Source organism: Oryctolagus cuniculus, chromosome 4, assembly GCF_051225735.1.
Source record: "Oryctolagus cuniculus isolate XC-2025 breed Fujian yellow rabbit chromosome 4, ASM5122573v1, whole genome shotgun sequence".
Taxonomy (NCBI): domain Eukaryota; kingdom Metazoa; phylum Chordata; class Mammalia; order Lagomorpha; family Leporidae; genus Oryctolagus; species Oryctolagus cuniculus.
Window position 1 is genome coordinate 10602075 of NC_142870.1, and position 15171 is coordinate 10617245.

General features: G+C 55.6%; 1 protein-coding gene across 4 annotated transcripts; it reads left to right on the forward strand.

The window, feature by feature from the left end:
* Positions 1-501: 501 nt before the first annotated feature.
* Positions 502-11675, forward strand: KCNE1 (potassium voltage-gated channel subfamily E regulatory subunit 1). 4 transcript variants are annotated; one of them, XM_008274922.5, is made up of 3 exons: positions 502-638; positions 1389-1435; positions 9723-11675. In XM_008274922.5, the coding sequence occupies exon 3, from the start codon at positions 9771-9773 to the stop codon at positions 10161-10163; it is 393 nt and encodes a 130-aa protein (XP_008273144.4). In that variant the 5' UTR covers positions 502-638; positions 1389-1435; positions 9723-9770; the 3' UTR covers positions 10164-11675.
* Positions 11676-15171: the final 3496 nt, after the last annotated feature.

The following is a 15171-nucleotide window of genomic DNA, read 5'->3' on the forward strand; positions in this document are numbered from 1 at the left end:
CGGATTTATTGGTTCCCGAAGCTGACCTGTCAGGTGGGTTTTAAGCGACAGGCTTTTTAACCACACTGCCCTTTGTGGGCTATGAGCTGTGTTTGCGTCTGCAGCTCCTGCGGCGTTGGTAGGGACGCAACAAGAGGTGTTTTTTCTGCACATAAGTGTTCAATAACCGGCTGCAGAACCGGTGCCCGGCCAGAGCTGGGGGTCCGGGGGAAGCTAGAGGGAGTCCAGAGGGTCTCGGAGGAGGGCGCGACTCCCTAGATCCTTCTCTTGCTACCAGGGCGCCTTCCCCACCAACCCCAAAGTCCTATATGGAGGTGCCCGAATGTCTGTCGGTGGTCGATGGCGGCGGGGGGTGTCTCAGATTCTAGCGCAGATTTTCTGCTAGTCCCGAGTCCACCCGGCCTGACCCGAAGCGCAGGGTGCGGAGGCGCGCCGGGGTCGCCCCGGGGACCCTGGGCTGGCCCCGGGCTCGCGGGCGGAGCGGGGCGGGACGCCCGCCGGCTCCTGCAGGCCCCGCCCGCCCGGCGCGGCGCCGGCCGGCAGTCGGTGCCGCCTCCGGGCTCGTCTGTCCGCGTCCCCAGCGCTCGGCCGGCGCGGACTCCGCTCCACACCTGGTTCTCTCTGCGGCCCAGACCCGGGTAAGTCACAGCTGCTGCCGCCGGGGCCCTGAGCTCTGCGCCCTGCGAGGACGCCCTAGTCCTGGAAGCCGATCTCAGTCTCCGGGGGCGCAGCGGGCGCGTCCCGGGCGGGAATCGCGGCACGCGATTCACCTGTCGCCTACTTCTCCCGGCTCCTCCTTCAAGCCCTCACCTCACAAAGGCATGGGAGAACCTCTCACCCCCATGGAACGATGAAAACACTTTGCCAATTCTTTATGAGTTATGGGCATTCTCCTGGAAAATTTGGAAAATTCCAAAAAGCATCAAAAGAAAGTTAAGACCATCTCATCCCTTCCCCACTTTTTTTTTTTTTTTCAGACCAGGTGCAATACAGGAATAGGCAGAGGGAGCCTTTGGAGTGGAGGTGGGGGGTGAACCAGGAACGTTCTGGGGCCTTGGCATGGCTCAGTGGAAAGAGCATGGGACACGAAGGGGACTGATGAGATCTGATCTTGATGGTGGCAGTGGGAAAATGGGGACCTTTAGGAAGCCGAGTCTATTGCCCAAAGCATGGCCCCTTTGGAGTGCTGCTGGTGGCCAGGTGGATGTCTCCCATGAGTCCACGTGTAGATTAGGAAGTCCCAGCTCCCTTGAGGGGGGCCCTTGGCCCTAACCAGAGATAGCGGAGCCATTGCTGGTCTGGTGGTTCCTTTAATTCATTTGCAACAAGTGACCTTCCAGGCTTCCCAAGGGGCTGCGGTAAACCTTCTGCCTTCACGCTACCACCAGGTGAGCTGAGGACACTGCCCAGGCACAGAGAGGCGTGAGGACACCAGGTAGGTCATGCCTGGGGCAAGGTACTGGGGAGCAAGTGGGCTGGGAGAAAAGACACACGCAAGAGCATCCAGGGGCTCACTGGTGTCCTCGCCGGCTCCGAGGGCGAGAGGGTTCCCAGGTTGGTTTCGGGTCTGCCCTTCCGGCGGGCGGGTGGAACACTTACTCATGCATTCATGCATGCATTCATGCATTCCATGAATGTTCCCTGTGCTCCCACCAGATGCCCAATGCCTCTCTGGTCTCTTGGGAACAACAGTCGCGGGGACCCCGTCCCCCAGAGCTCGCATGTTGGCGCTAAGCGAGGAGCACAGCAAGTAAGGAAAGTGTACAGGTGATGAGTACAATGGGAAAGAGAGAAAGGGGCGAGTTTCTGGGAGTGAAGGGGAGGGATGGAAATTCTGGTCTCCTCCTAACCGTGGCTGGCTGCCTCCTGGCCTTCCAGGAATGAGGTAGGGTGCAGGTGCACCCACCGCTCTAGGAAACATAAACTTCAATATATAAAGAAAATAATATGGTTTTAATATATGAAAACAAAGTATGTTGCCAGAGGCTTTCATTTGATTACCCAACAATCTTTCCACAATGTAATATATTTTCTCAATTATTTACTCTCATTGCTCCATGGATATGATGTTGAGCAATCACTTATTGAAATATTGGACAGTCTCTGAAATATTCTGGTGCTGGAGGAGAGGCAAAACCAGAGAGTTGGTAACCTTTGGAAGCTTCTAGAAGGAGATGGGCAGACCTGTGCAAGTTACTATAATACAAGTGATAGGAGAGCTAGACACAGCCCTACGAGGGACCAGTATGGCTTCTGAAGAACCAACATGATTTTTCTGAAGATTGGTTGATTTGCTTATTTGAAAGGCAGAGTTACAGAGAGGGGGAAGGAAAGAAAGAGAGAGATGCTCCATCTGCTGGTTTATCCCCCAGATGGCTGCAACAGCCAGGGCTGGGCCAGACTGAAGCCAGGATCTAGGAGCTTCTTCTGGGTCTCCCATGTGGGTGCAGGGGCCCCAGGATTTCTGCTGCCTTCCCAGGCAGGGAGCTGCATGGGAGCAAATGGCTGGGCCATGAACCAGAACCCATATGGGAAGCCGTAGTCATAGGCAGAGGCTTTACCTGCTACACCACAATGCCGATCCCCAGCATAATTGCTTTTTTTTTTTTTTTTTTTTTTTGACTGGCAGAGTGGACAGTGAGAGAGAGAGACAGAGAGAAAGGTCTTCCTTTTTGCCATTGGTTCACCCTCCAATGGCCGCCACGGCCGGCGCACCATGCTGATCCGATGCCAGGAGCCAGGTGCTTCTTCTGGTCTCCCATGCAGGTGCAGGGCCCAAGGACTTGGGCCATCCTCCACTGCACTCCCTGGCCACAGCAGAGAGCTGGCCTGGAAGAGGGGCAACCGGGACAGAATCTGGCGCCCCGACTGGGACTAGAACCCAGTGTGCCGGCGCCGCAAGGTGGAGGATTAGCCTAGTGAGCCATTGTGCCGGACACTTTTTTTTTTTTTTTTAATTCTAGGGGGCAGTGCTGTGGCATAGTGGGTAAAGCCATCACCTGCAGCACCAGCAACAGATCAGCCCAGCTCCAGCCATTGCAGCTATTTGAGGAGTGAGCTAGTGGATGCAAAGTCTCTCTGCCTCTGCCTCTCTGTAACTCTACCTTTCAAATAAATAAATCTTTTTAAAAATTTTCAAAATTTGTTTGAGAGGTAGAGAAACAAAGAGAATTTGCATCCACTGGTTCACCCCCCAAATTGCTCAATGGCTGAAGTTGGTCCAGGCTGAAGCCAGGAGCTGGGAACTTCATCCGGGTCTCCCAGGTGGGTGGCAGGAGCCCAAGTACTTGAGGCATCACTACTGCCTCTCAGGGTGTACATTAGCAGGAAGCTGGGGTCAGGAGTTGGAGCCAGAGATTGAACCTGGCATGCTGGTACTTGACCAACAGCCTCAATGCCTGTTCCCAAGGAGCAGCAGAGTTTTGGCAAACAGGTGTGGCAGGTGCCTCTCTTACAGAAAGCAGCAAAAACCGAAGACGCAGGAAAGTGGGGGGCTTACTGCATGCCACATAGACCCTGTGGTTAGCCATCAGGGGGACCCCGTTTGCCCCAGTTTTCAGAGAAGGAACAAGGTGCCCTGGATGTGTGTCCTGTGCTGACGGTAAGATTCTTCTGCCCTCTTTGTATGTGGCTTCAGCTGTCATCCATTCTCCCTTCCAAAATGCTTGCCCCTCTGGCCACACGGACCGGGTCCCTCTTTCCAGCACACTGGCTCGATTCCCTGAGCACTGAGTATTTAAATTTCCACTCTTCACACCCTAAGCTCCCCATCCGTCCCTAAGTGACAGGAGTGAGAAGCCCCGGGTAAGAGTGTCAGAGTCAAGGGCCCTACCCAGCATGCACTAGCAGCTAACAGAAGTCTTCTTCCCATCTGGGGGGAGTACCTGGCTCTGCACAGGTACATCCTGGTTCCCTGGAAGACCCTGGCCCTGCTCAGGGCACTGATGACTCCAAGGAGAGGGGAAGGATAGGAGACCAAGACAAAGCCGGTTCATTGCCCGGGGGATCTGTGATGCCTCCTGGGCTTCCTTTCTGTTCTGTGTCTAAGATTTGGCTATAGAGTTGCAATAAACATGAAAATAATGTATGATTGCTTCCTGGGAAAACTGACTCAGAATTCACAACTCCGTAAGATCATGTTTCCCCAAATCAGCCTTATCCATAGTTGCTTTCACCCTAATTCTGCTTCTTAAAGGAGATAGGACCAATAACTATTTCTCTTCTTTCTTTCTCTCATTCTCTCTCTCTCTCTCTTCCTTCCTTCCTCCCTCCCTCCCTTCCTTCCTCCCTCCCTGCCTCCCTTCTTTCCTTCCTTCCTTCCTTCCTTCCTTCCAAAGGTAGCATTATAGACAGAAGAGAGAAAGAGACAGAATGATATCTTCCACACACTGGTTCACTCCCCAAATAGCTGAAATGACTGGGGGCTGGGCCAGACTAAACCCAAGAGCCTAGAACTCCATTCGTGTCTCCCACATGGGTTGGAAGGGCCCAGGTTCTGCTGCTTTCCCAGGTATACTAGCAGGGAGCTGGGTCAGAAGTGGAGCAGCCAGGACTGGAACCAGCACTCATTATGGGATGCCGGTGTCCCAGGTGGTGGTTTATGTATCACCATCCTGGCCCCCGAAGTGACTCTTTCAAGCCTGGATCTTTTGCATCTTGGTGAAAGAAAGCTCTTTGGAAGAAATACTGCAGGAATGCTGTAAATAATGATGATTGTTAGTCCCGTTCCACCTGAGCTAAGGCCCGGGAGGCTGTGAGATTTACTTGGGACTGATTAAGGGCTGCAGGTTAGATCCCTGAGCCCTGACGCAGGCATCCTGCAGAGTCCAGCCCCCTCAGAAGGAAGCCAGCAGCCAGCCACAAAGCTGCGAAATCGTGTTTTATACTCTTGTAAAAATTGTAGGGGTAGAGGGGTAGAGGTAGGGGTAGGGGTAGACATAGGAGTAGGAGTAGGGGTAGAGGTGGAGGTGAGAGAGATAGATAGAAGTAGAGATGGAGACAGGTAAGGGGATAGAAATACATGAGAGAGAGACAGGTAGAGAGACAGAGAGATGATAGATGACGGATAGATAATACGTAGATGCCAAACATCTTTTGATGAGGCACTCACTCTCAAGGTTACGACTCTAATTCAATCATGAGGGCGGCTCCCTCATCCCGTGATCACTCCTTGAAGCCCCACTCCGGACACCATCGCACTGAGGATTAAGTTTCTTTTTTTTTTTTTTTTTTTTTTTTGACAGGCAGAGTGGACAGTGAGAGAGAGAGACAGAGAGAAAGGTCTTCCTTTGCCGTTGGTTCACCCTCCAATGGCCGCCGCGGCCGGCGCGCTGCGGCCGGCGCGCTGCGGCCGGCGCACCGCGCTGATCCGATGGCAGGAGCCAGGAGCCAGGTGCTTTTCCTGGTCTCCCATGGGGTGCAGGGCCCAAGCACCTGGGCCATCCTCCACTGCACTCCCTGGCCACAGCAGAGGGCTGGCCTGGAAGAGGGGCAACCGGGACAGAATCCGGCGCCCCGACCGGGACTAGAACCCGGTGTGCCGGCGCCGCAAGGCGGAGGATTAGCCTAGTGAGCCGCGGCGCCGGCAGGATTAAGTTTCTAACGCATGAACACTGGGAGGCACATTCAAACCACAGCAGGAGGCTTCTTAGAAGTGCCAGTGCCAGGCCGCAGCCCAAGTCTCTGCAGGAATGGGGCCAGGGTGGAGGTTCAGCAGGTTAAGGCTCCACTTGGGAGACCAGCATCCCCTATCTAAGCACAGGCTGGAGTTTGGGCTGCTCCCCTTCCGACCCGCCTCCCTGATAATGCCCCTGGGAAAGCAGCAGCAGATGGCCCGAATGCCTGGGCCTCTGCCACCCACGTGGGAGACCCAGATGGATCCTGGCTTCGGCCTCGGCCAGCCTCAGCTGTTGCAGCCATTTGGAGAGTGAGCCAGTCTATGGAATTAACCTCTCTCCCTCCCTCTTTCTCTCCCTCTCCCACATACACTGTCTCTCCCTCTCTCTGTGTCACTGTGCTCTTCAGAGAAATCAAATATTAAAAAAAAAAACAAAACTCTGAAGGCAGGATCCAGCCACTGTACATCAACATCAGTAGCACCACGAAGGTGTCAGAACTGTCAATCTTTAGGCCCCACCCCAGACCTGTTGAGTCAGAATCTGTGGCGATGGAGCCCAACCACCCTCATTTTATTTTATGAGTCTCCCACGTGGGTGCAGGGGCCCAAGCACTTGGGCCATCCTCTACTGCTTTCCCAGGTCAAAGCAGAGAGCTGGATAGGAAGTGGAGCAGCCGGGACTCAAACCGGCGGCCACATGGGATGCCAGCACTGCAGGCGGCAGCTTTATCCGCTACACCACAGCACCAGCCCCAGGCCACCCTCATTTTAACCAAGTGACTCTAAGCCCACTGGAGCATGGGTCCCACTGCCTTATGACAAGGCCTGGGAGGTTTCAAAGCAGATGTTCGAGGGAGTGGCTTCCTCTATCCATAGTCCAGTCCATCGGGTTTTAAGTGACAGTGAACCAACCAGCGTGAACTAATTGCAAAAGTGACTTTTTATGGAGTTACTGTTTCTAAACCAATTACCGTTTGGAACTCCAGAGGTTGCCTGCCATCATTTTAGTCTCACGTGGTTATTACACTGTGAGAACTCCTCCCAGTTGTGGGATTATTTGCCAATTGTGGTCACTCTGGGTTTTGGGAAATAAAATTATATTATCAGTTCAAGCCTTACCTGTTTTCCCAGGCAGGGTTCTATGCACTCATGAGTGGTTTCAAGTCAGTTTTAAAAAATTGTTGTGGCCGGCGCCGTGCCTCACCAGGCTAATCTTCCGCCTTGCGGCGCCGGCACACCAGGTTCTAGTCCTGGTCGGGGCACCGGATTCTGTCCCAGTTGCCCCTCTTCCAGGCCAGCTCTCTGCTGTAGCCAGGGAGTGCAGTGGAGGATGGCCCAAGTGCTTGGGCCCTGTACCCCATGGGAGACCAGGAGAAGCACCTGGCTCCTGCCTTTGGATCAGCGAGGTGCACCAGCCACAGCGCGCCAGCCATGGCAGCCATTGGAGGGTGAACCAATGGCAAAAGGAAGACCTTTCTCTCTGTCTCTCTCTCTCTCTCACTATCCACTCTGCCTGTTAAAAAAAAAAAAAATTGTTGCGCATCAAGTTTGGAACTGTTACCAAAGGATTCCTGCCTACCCCCGTGGTTAAAATTGGGCTGTGTGTTGGTTTTATCTAAGGATCAGTATCTGGGAATCTCTTGAACCCGTGCCACGTAACCCCTAACTAGTCTTCTCTGCACAGACCCAAATGCCTGTGAATCAGGAAAACCCGCACACAAATGTGCTTCTCATCCCTGACAGATCCCTCCACACAGTAAAGCAGAGAGCCCTGGAAGTCAGCCAGGGGGAGCCAGACCTAAAACCCCAGAGCCCCAGAGCCACAGGCTGCCATTTCCTAACAAGGCGGAAGACCCAGTAAACTCCCACCTGGAACCCCTAATGACCCCCTGCCCGCTGTGTCGGCCACCCTGTGCACTGAGTGGGGAGGTAGCTCCCCGTTTGACAAAGAGGAAAAAGACACAATGGAGCAGGGCTAAGCAACCTCTCTCTCCAGGATCCCGTGGCAGGAGGTAGCAGGGCCAGAGTGCAGAACTGGGGGTGCAGGCAGCCTTTTGAATTCCAAACTCTTTTTTTTTTATTATTTGACAATTAGAGATAGACAGTGAGAGAGAGAGAGACTTAGAGAAGGTCTTCCTTCCGTTGGTTCACCCTCCAAATGGCCGCTACGGCCGTCACTGAGCCAATCCAAAGCCAGGAGCCAGGCGCTTCCTCCTGGTCTCCCATGCGGGTGCAGGCACCCAAGCACTTGGGCCATCCTCCACTGCCTTCCCGGGCCACAGCAGAGAGCTGGACTGGAAGAGGGGCAACCGGGACTAGAACCTGGTGCCTATATGGGATGCCGGCGCCACAGGCGGAGGATTAACCAAGTGAGCCATGGCGCCGGCCCTTGAATTCCAAACTCTTTCTGCTTCTTCGTCATGCTGAGGCCAGCGTTGTGCCCAGACCATGAAAAAGGGATGAAACCCATTTTAGTTTGCCAGTGACGTCAAGGCCACCGGGATGGGGTTTTCAGGGCACCTGAGACCCCGACAGGATTCCCCAGCTACCTGGAGGCAGCTTTATTATCCTCAGACCTATCATGGGTATTCACCAGTAGTGACATCGAGGTGAGGGTGGTGGGGAAAATTCGACTTTCCACATGGCCACGCTTGCTGTTGAATGGGGCAGAGGACTGAGAGGGACAAACGCACAAGCCGAGATACGAAGTCGGCCTCGGGACAGGCTGGTTCTCTCCATTCAAACGAACACAGAGCCACTCGAGAGCTAGTCCACGGTGAAACACATGGAGCGTGGCCGTCGTCTGGTTTCTGTCGCCCGTCTGGTTACCTTTCAAGAGCAGGGATTTGTTCGGCAGATGATTCCATGGTTCCTGGGAAGACCATGACCGTGGGACTGGCCTCCACCCCGCTTCTGGTGAGAGCCCTTCTTGCTGGAACACAATACAGCAGAGGGCGTCCCTGAGAGACAGGGCAAGCGTGCCACAGAGAGCTGCTGGGATAAGAAAGCCCCTCCCAAGCCGGCGCCGTGGCTCAATAGGCTAATCCTCCACCTTGCGGCGCTGGCACACCGGGTTCTAGTCCTGGTCGGGGCGCCGGATTCTGTCCCGGTTGCCCCTCTTCCAGGCCAGCTCTCTGCTGTGGCCAGGGAGTGCAGTGGAGGATGGCCCAAGTCCTTGGGCCCTGCACCCCATGGGAGACCAGGAGAAACACATGGCTCCTGGGTTCGGATCAGCGCGGTGCGCCTGCTGCAGCGCGCCGGCCATTGGAGGGTGAACCAACGGCAAAAAGGAAGACCTTTCTCTCTGTCTCTCTCTCTCACTGTCCACTCTGCCTGTCAAAAAAAAAAAAAAAAAAAAAAAAGCAAGCCCCTCCCGGGACAGCTCACTAGTCCATTCACCGGGGCAGGGCCGTCTTCCCAAGGCCCCACCTTTTTAACACTGCTGCCCTGGGGACCAAGTTTCCACCACGTGGACGCTGGAGGATGCATTCAACCCCCTCGCACAGGCCCTCCAGGGACACACAGACAGCGCCCCCTTCTGACTCGTCGTGGAAACCAGCAGGAACTAGCTGGAGGAAGTGTATGATTTTTGTCATGCCCGTAGGACGGTACTGGTGAGGATGTGTGTCTTCTATTGTTGGTGGAGTTAGTGGCCACAGCAAGGTCTGTGTCTGGGGGAGTGGCCAGGTGCTAGCCCTGGGTCCCACACCACAGTGCAAAGTGAGGGAGCACTCATGAGCAGACCACACATGGACCATTGAAGCCCAGAGGTGAGCAGGAAAGAGACTGAGTGTGATGCGAGACCTGAAACCATTGGCGACGACTGAAATTCACACGCGCACCACAGTAGGCTACACCTCCCACTCGAGGAAGGTGTTCCTGTGGTCCTTGGAGGGTGGAGGTGAAAGCAGGGAGTGGAAAGAAGGGGAATCAGTTTATCAGCTGAGCAGGGAAGAGGAGGGCTGTGCACATGCTGTGGCCTGGGGACCACGGAGGCCCACTCTTGCCCCCCGAGGTTTCCAGACACTCTGTGGGTGTGTGCTCACTCTCATGGGTGTGGACCAATGCACCCTTTGCAGTGTCAGCTTGCATTTCTTTCTTTCAGCCCGCTTGGGACGTTCACTCTCCAGCAGTGGAACCCCAAAAGCTCAGGATGATCCCGCCCAATGCCACGGCCGTGATGCCCTTTCTGACCACGCTGGGGGAGGAGACGGCCCACCCACAGGGCAGCAGTGCGACCAGCCTGGCCCGCAGGGGCCCCCTCGGCGACGACGGGCAGATGGAAGCGCTCTACATCCTCATGGTGCTCGGCTTCTTCGGCTTCTTCACCCTGGGCATCATGCTGAGCTACATCCGCTCCCAGAAACTGGAGCACTCGCATGACCCCTTCAACGTGTACATTGAGGCCAACGACTGGCAGGAGAAAGACAGGGCGTACTTCCAGGCCCGGGTTCTGGAGAGCTGCAGAGGGTGCTACGTCCTTGAAAACCAGCTGGCCGTGGAGCACCCCGACACTCACCTCCCCGAGCTGAAGCCTTCACTGTGAACCCCACGGAGCCCGGCTGCACCCGGGCAAGCCCCACGCAACCGTCGGATCTTTTTAATCAGCACCTCTCGTATCGGATTCCTCCTGCTGCTTTAAGGGACTGGGGTGAACTCACGACACCACTTTCCTAAAACCCCATCCCTGCTGTTGGACGCTTTCTCCAGTATCCGTCCCTTCCTGGTTCCGTGGAGCAGAGCGCCTGAGAGTGTGGGCTGCGGGAACACGAGTTGCGTTTGCCACAGTCTGTGACGGTGACAGCCAGCGAGGCCGAGGGACAAGGTTCCCACAGGCAGAAGTAGAAGTGATGAAGGCGATGCCCCAGTCCCCTCCACTTCCCCTGTCCCCCTTCCCAGCCACTGGGACTTGCGAGCAGCTCTGACTCGGGAAAAGACCCCTGTGCCCCCAGATGGCCAGAGTCTAGGGCCGGTGTCATTGCTGTGGCCACGACAGAGAAATTAACTCCCCGCTGCCTGAAGCCCCTGTTACTTTTGCCTGTATTAAAGGAGCAGAATCACCCTCATAGACCTGTCTCGTAGGACTTGGCCCAAAGGCGGGCTATTGGCGTGTTTCTAACAAGCACAGTAGCACTTCTGCCCTTGTCACCGCTATGCGCACTACTGTGGCCCTGCCCGCCGCACCTCCCCTCCCCCCAACCCCGACACACAAACACAGCCACGTCCCACTCACGCAGCTCAGTCTGGAAGAGCCTGCTTCCTGCAGGGCCGGGCTGGAGGAGCAAACTATCCCTTTCAGAATAAACCAGGGAGCAGGTGCTCATCACCGTGGGAGGAGGGGGAGGGGCCCTCAGTGCCTCAACATCCCGGGGTTGGGGGAAGTGGGTGTGGGAATTGGCACAATGTGGCACTAACACGGCTGACCTCTTGGGTGAGGGGTCTGTTTTGGGGGTTTCAGTTGGGCTCCCCCCAAAATATGTTGGCACCCTAACTCCCGAAACCTGGGCCTGTGACCCATTATGGCTGCTGGTGTCTCACAGGCCTGCTGTGGCCTTTTAGACACTTGTGGTACAACTGGGAAGAAGGGCAGGTTAGGGAGGGTCTCCGAGTGCATGGTGTCTGGGATGTGACCCTTGGTCTCACATTGAACTTGAAGTTCTAGACATGCAGAGGGCTCTCATCACCAGGCCCCGCTCCCCCGACCCACACGGCCGTGCCTCTGAGATCCCGGGAGCTGCAGGCCTTCCTGTCCTTGCGGGGCAGGCCTGGGGCCAGCCGCAGTCCTCGCCTCTCCTCCTCCCTCCCCACTGGCTCTAGAAGGGGCTGAGGGAAAGTGGGGGGCAGGGGGATTGAGCCGCAGACTTTCAGCCACTGCGGCCATCTTTGAAAATCTGATCTCCCGTAGGTGGAGTGCGTGCCATGTGCCAGGCACTATTCTGAGCGGCTTAAAAATAGAAATGCAATTACTATTTTGCCTGCAGTATTTGATGTGCTCACTTGATAGGCCAGCAATGCTTTCTGCAGCGTTAATAAGATTTTTTAAATTAAATCTCTTCATCATGATCTATCGTGTGTGTCTGTTAATATCATCGTAACACATTAGTTCTCTTAATTTCTAAAAATTGTTTTATCTGGGGTCAGTGTTGTAGCATAGTGGGTGAAGCCACCACCCATGATGTCGGCATCCCATAGGGGCACCTGGTCATGTCCCGGCTGCTCTACTTCCAATCCAGATCCCTGCTAATGTGCCTGGGAAAGCAGCGGGAGATGTCTCAAGTGCCTAGGACCCTACCACCCCCATGGGAGACCTGGGAGAAGCTCCTGACTCCTAGCACTGGCCTGGCCCAGCCCTGGCAGTTGCAACCATCTGGAGAATGAACCAGCAGATGGAATATCTCTCTCTCTGTGTCTCTCCTTCTCTCTGTAACTCTGCCTTTCAAATAAATAAATAAATCTTTAAGAAATCATTTATCTGAGAAACAGAGACAGAGAGCCTCCCTGTGCTAATTCTCTCCCCAATGCCTGTGAGTCCAGGCTGGAGCCAGGATCCAGGAACTCCTTGCGGGTCTCCCACGTGGGTGACAGGAACCCAACTACTCAAGTCATCACCACTGCCTTCCAGGGTCTGCATTAGCAGGAGCCGGGCCTCAAATGCAGGTGCTGTGGCATGGAACACAGGCATCTTAACCACTAGACTAAACACACGACCCACTAGACACTTAGAAGACTGATATCAGTGCTGGGGGAGGGGTTCTCATGAGGCAGCCCCAGAGAGAGAGAGAAAGATCTTCCACTCCCCCAAGTGGTCCCAAGGGCCAGGGCCGTGCCAGGCTGAAGCCAGGAGCCAGGAGCTTCTTCCGGGTCTCCCATGTGCGTACAGGGGCACAAGCTTTTAGGCCATCTCCCACGGCTTTCCCAGGAGCGTTAGCAGAGAGCTGGGTTGGAAGTGGAGCATCCGGGACTCAAACCAGCACCCATATTGGATGCCGGCACTGCTTAACCCACTGCGCCACCGCACCTGCCCCAGACCCTTCTGTTTTTGAGACCAGCTACTGAGAGTCTGCCCTGGGACAGAGGTTCCACCCTGCAATGGGCAACTTAGGCTTTGGAGCCTCCCACAGCTGTGGGGCGTCCCAGCGACTCAGTGAAGTTCAAGGTCACACCCAAGGTTGTTTGAAAGGGAAGCCCGTAGGCTGCCAGCTCCCTTCAGTTGCAGCCCTCACCCCCCTCCTGCTGCCTCATCGTGCTAAGGGCTCCAGGAGGTGGGGATGGATGGACGGCATAGCACTTGGAAAGGCCAGACGAGCACAGACTTGGTGAACACTGGGGGAGGTGGAGACCATGGCCTTGATGATTGTATTTTATTTTTGTGTACACTAGCTCAAGTCCGTAATTTTTTTTTTTTTTTTGACAGGCAGAGTGGAAAGTGAGAGAGAGAGACAGAGAGAAAGGTCTTCCTTTGCCATTGGTTCACCCTCCAATGGCCGCCGCGGCCGGCACGCTGTGGCCAGTGCATCACGCTGATCCGAAGCCAGGAGCCAGGTGCTTCTCCTGGTCTCCCATGGGGTGCAGGGCCCAAGCACTTGGGCCATCCTCCACTGCACTCCCTGGCCACAGCAGAGAGCTGGCCTGGAAGAGGGGCAACTGGGACAGAATCCGGCGCCCCGACCGGGACTAGAACCAGGTGTGCCGGCGCCGCAAGGCGGAGGATTAGCCTAGTGAGCCGTGGCGCCAGCCTCAAGTCCGTAATTTTTAAAAATGAGGAACCATTTAGGAATACCAGAAAACTTAGAGTTAAAAATGATCCTAAAATCATCTACCCGGGACATCCAGATGTTCGCTTAAAGAGACTTAGAGTCCAACATATGAACCAAGCCGTTACCAAACCAAGTAGATTGAGGCAAGGCAGAAAGCAGCTACACTGCAAGGGGTGACAGAACAGTGCCCGTCCTCGCACCTGCCGGCGCATGTGGACTCCCCTCGGGACGGGCCCTCACCCTGTAGAAGCCACACAAGGGACAGAAATCAGCTGGCAGGCTGAGAGGAAGCCACGGGCCGCACAGTCTCCAAACCCAAAGTGAGGCTGTGAGTGCGGAACAATGCACGTGGCTGTCTCCAGACCGTGCCCTGTCTTAAATCCACATCCGGAGCGACTTCCCTATGGGCAGAGGAGAGACATACACGTGAAATCAGGCAAAGGGAGACCAGCAAGGGCCGTGAAGGCTGGAGGACCAAAGAAATGTGCACGGAGCTGTGAGTGGACGGAGCAAGAATGGTAAATGCTTTAAGTATGTAATCACTGAACACACACACACACACACACACACACAATCTCATTCCCCACCAAAAACATCAGCGGATGTAGATCCAGGGGCCCCTCCAGTGCACTGGTCCATCTGTCTACCCGAGGTTAGCCAGGCAGTAGCCAAGGATCACAGATATTTCCAGAATTATGCCCCCTCTGTACCTGTGTCGGGGAAAGAACTCTGGGTGCTGCTGCCCCCTGGTGGTTCTCAATGCCCAGGATCCCCGAGCCTGTGTGGCCGGGCAGGATGACAGCCTGGGGCTGAGGCCGGTGGGGTGTATTCAAGTAGCTAAAAATTCCCTTGGGAGGCTGAAAGTCTATTCAGCTGTCAAGTTCAAGGACAGAGGACCACAGGCACTGCTGTGGAGTGAGAGGATGAACGCTTAGAGAGAGGAAGCCATCGGCAGGTGCACTGTGCAGCACCGGCTCTGAGCCGTAGTTCAGAATCCTTGCAGAGTCTGAAGGAGCTGCTGGCCTCCCTCCCCTGTTCCAGGAATAACTCTCCATCCCCCTTCCTGCCCTTGGGGAAGAGTCCCTCACTCAGATCTGATCTCTACAGTCGGTGGGTGGCCCAAAGTGTGGCACCCGACACTGGACAGGTAAGAGGCATAGCCCAGGAGAGGGGACCATGCACACGGTGCAAGGTCACACACGGGGTGCACCGAGGAGCGTGGTGGGCGAGGGGGGCTGTGGGAGCAGTCTTTGTGGGGGGTATACGAGGGAAGATGTTGGAATAATGCCACCTGGACTGGCAGGAAACTGCGGGCCACTGTGCAGCCCCGGGAGTGGGGAGAGCAGCTTTGCCGAGGGACCTGGTCTGCAGGAGGGAGGGGATGTGCTGTGAGGCCACAGGAGACCCCCCTCCCCCACCCCGAGCTGCACCAGATGTCAAGGTGTGAGGTGTCAAGTGGGTCGTGCCTTGGGTCCAGCCTCAGGGTGTGGGGAAGCAAATCCAGAGTCCGTCCCCTGGCCCAGCCCTCAGTCCCCTGGGCCTGCAGTGGGGCTGGGTGGCCCAGCAGAAGGGGTGCTTCTCTCCAGGTTGCACTAAGACCCCTGCTGGGCTTGCAGGCCGCAGCCCTGGCACCCACCTGCCCCTGGTGTGGAGTAAGGCTGCTGCCCACACAACAGACAGCCCTGCAAGGAGCATGGTTGCCACTAGGGGTCCCCAGAGCACAAGAGGCGCCATGATAGGTGACAAGGGGGAGCCGTGCACAGGTGGGAGCAGGTCTTGACAGCTTTGCTATTCCCG

What these genes read in the sequence shown, in the direction of transcription:
- KCNE1 (XM_008274922.5), top strand. Translation starts at nt 9,771, where the DNA reads ATGATCCCGCCCAATGCCACGGCCGTGATGCCCTTTCTGACCACGCTG.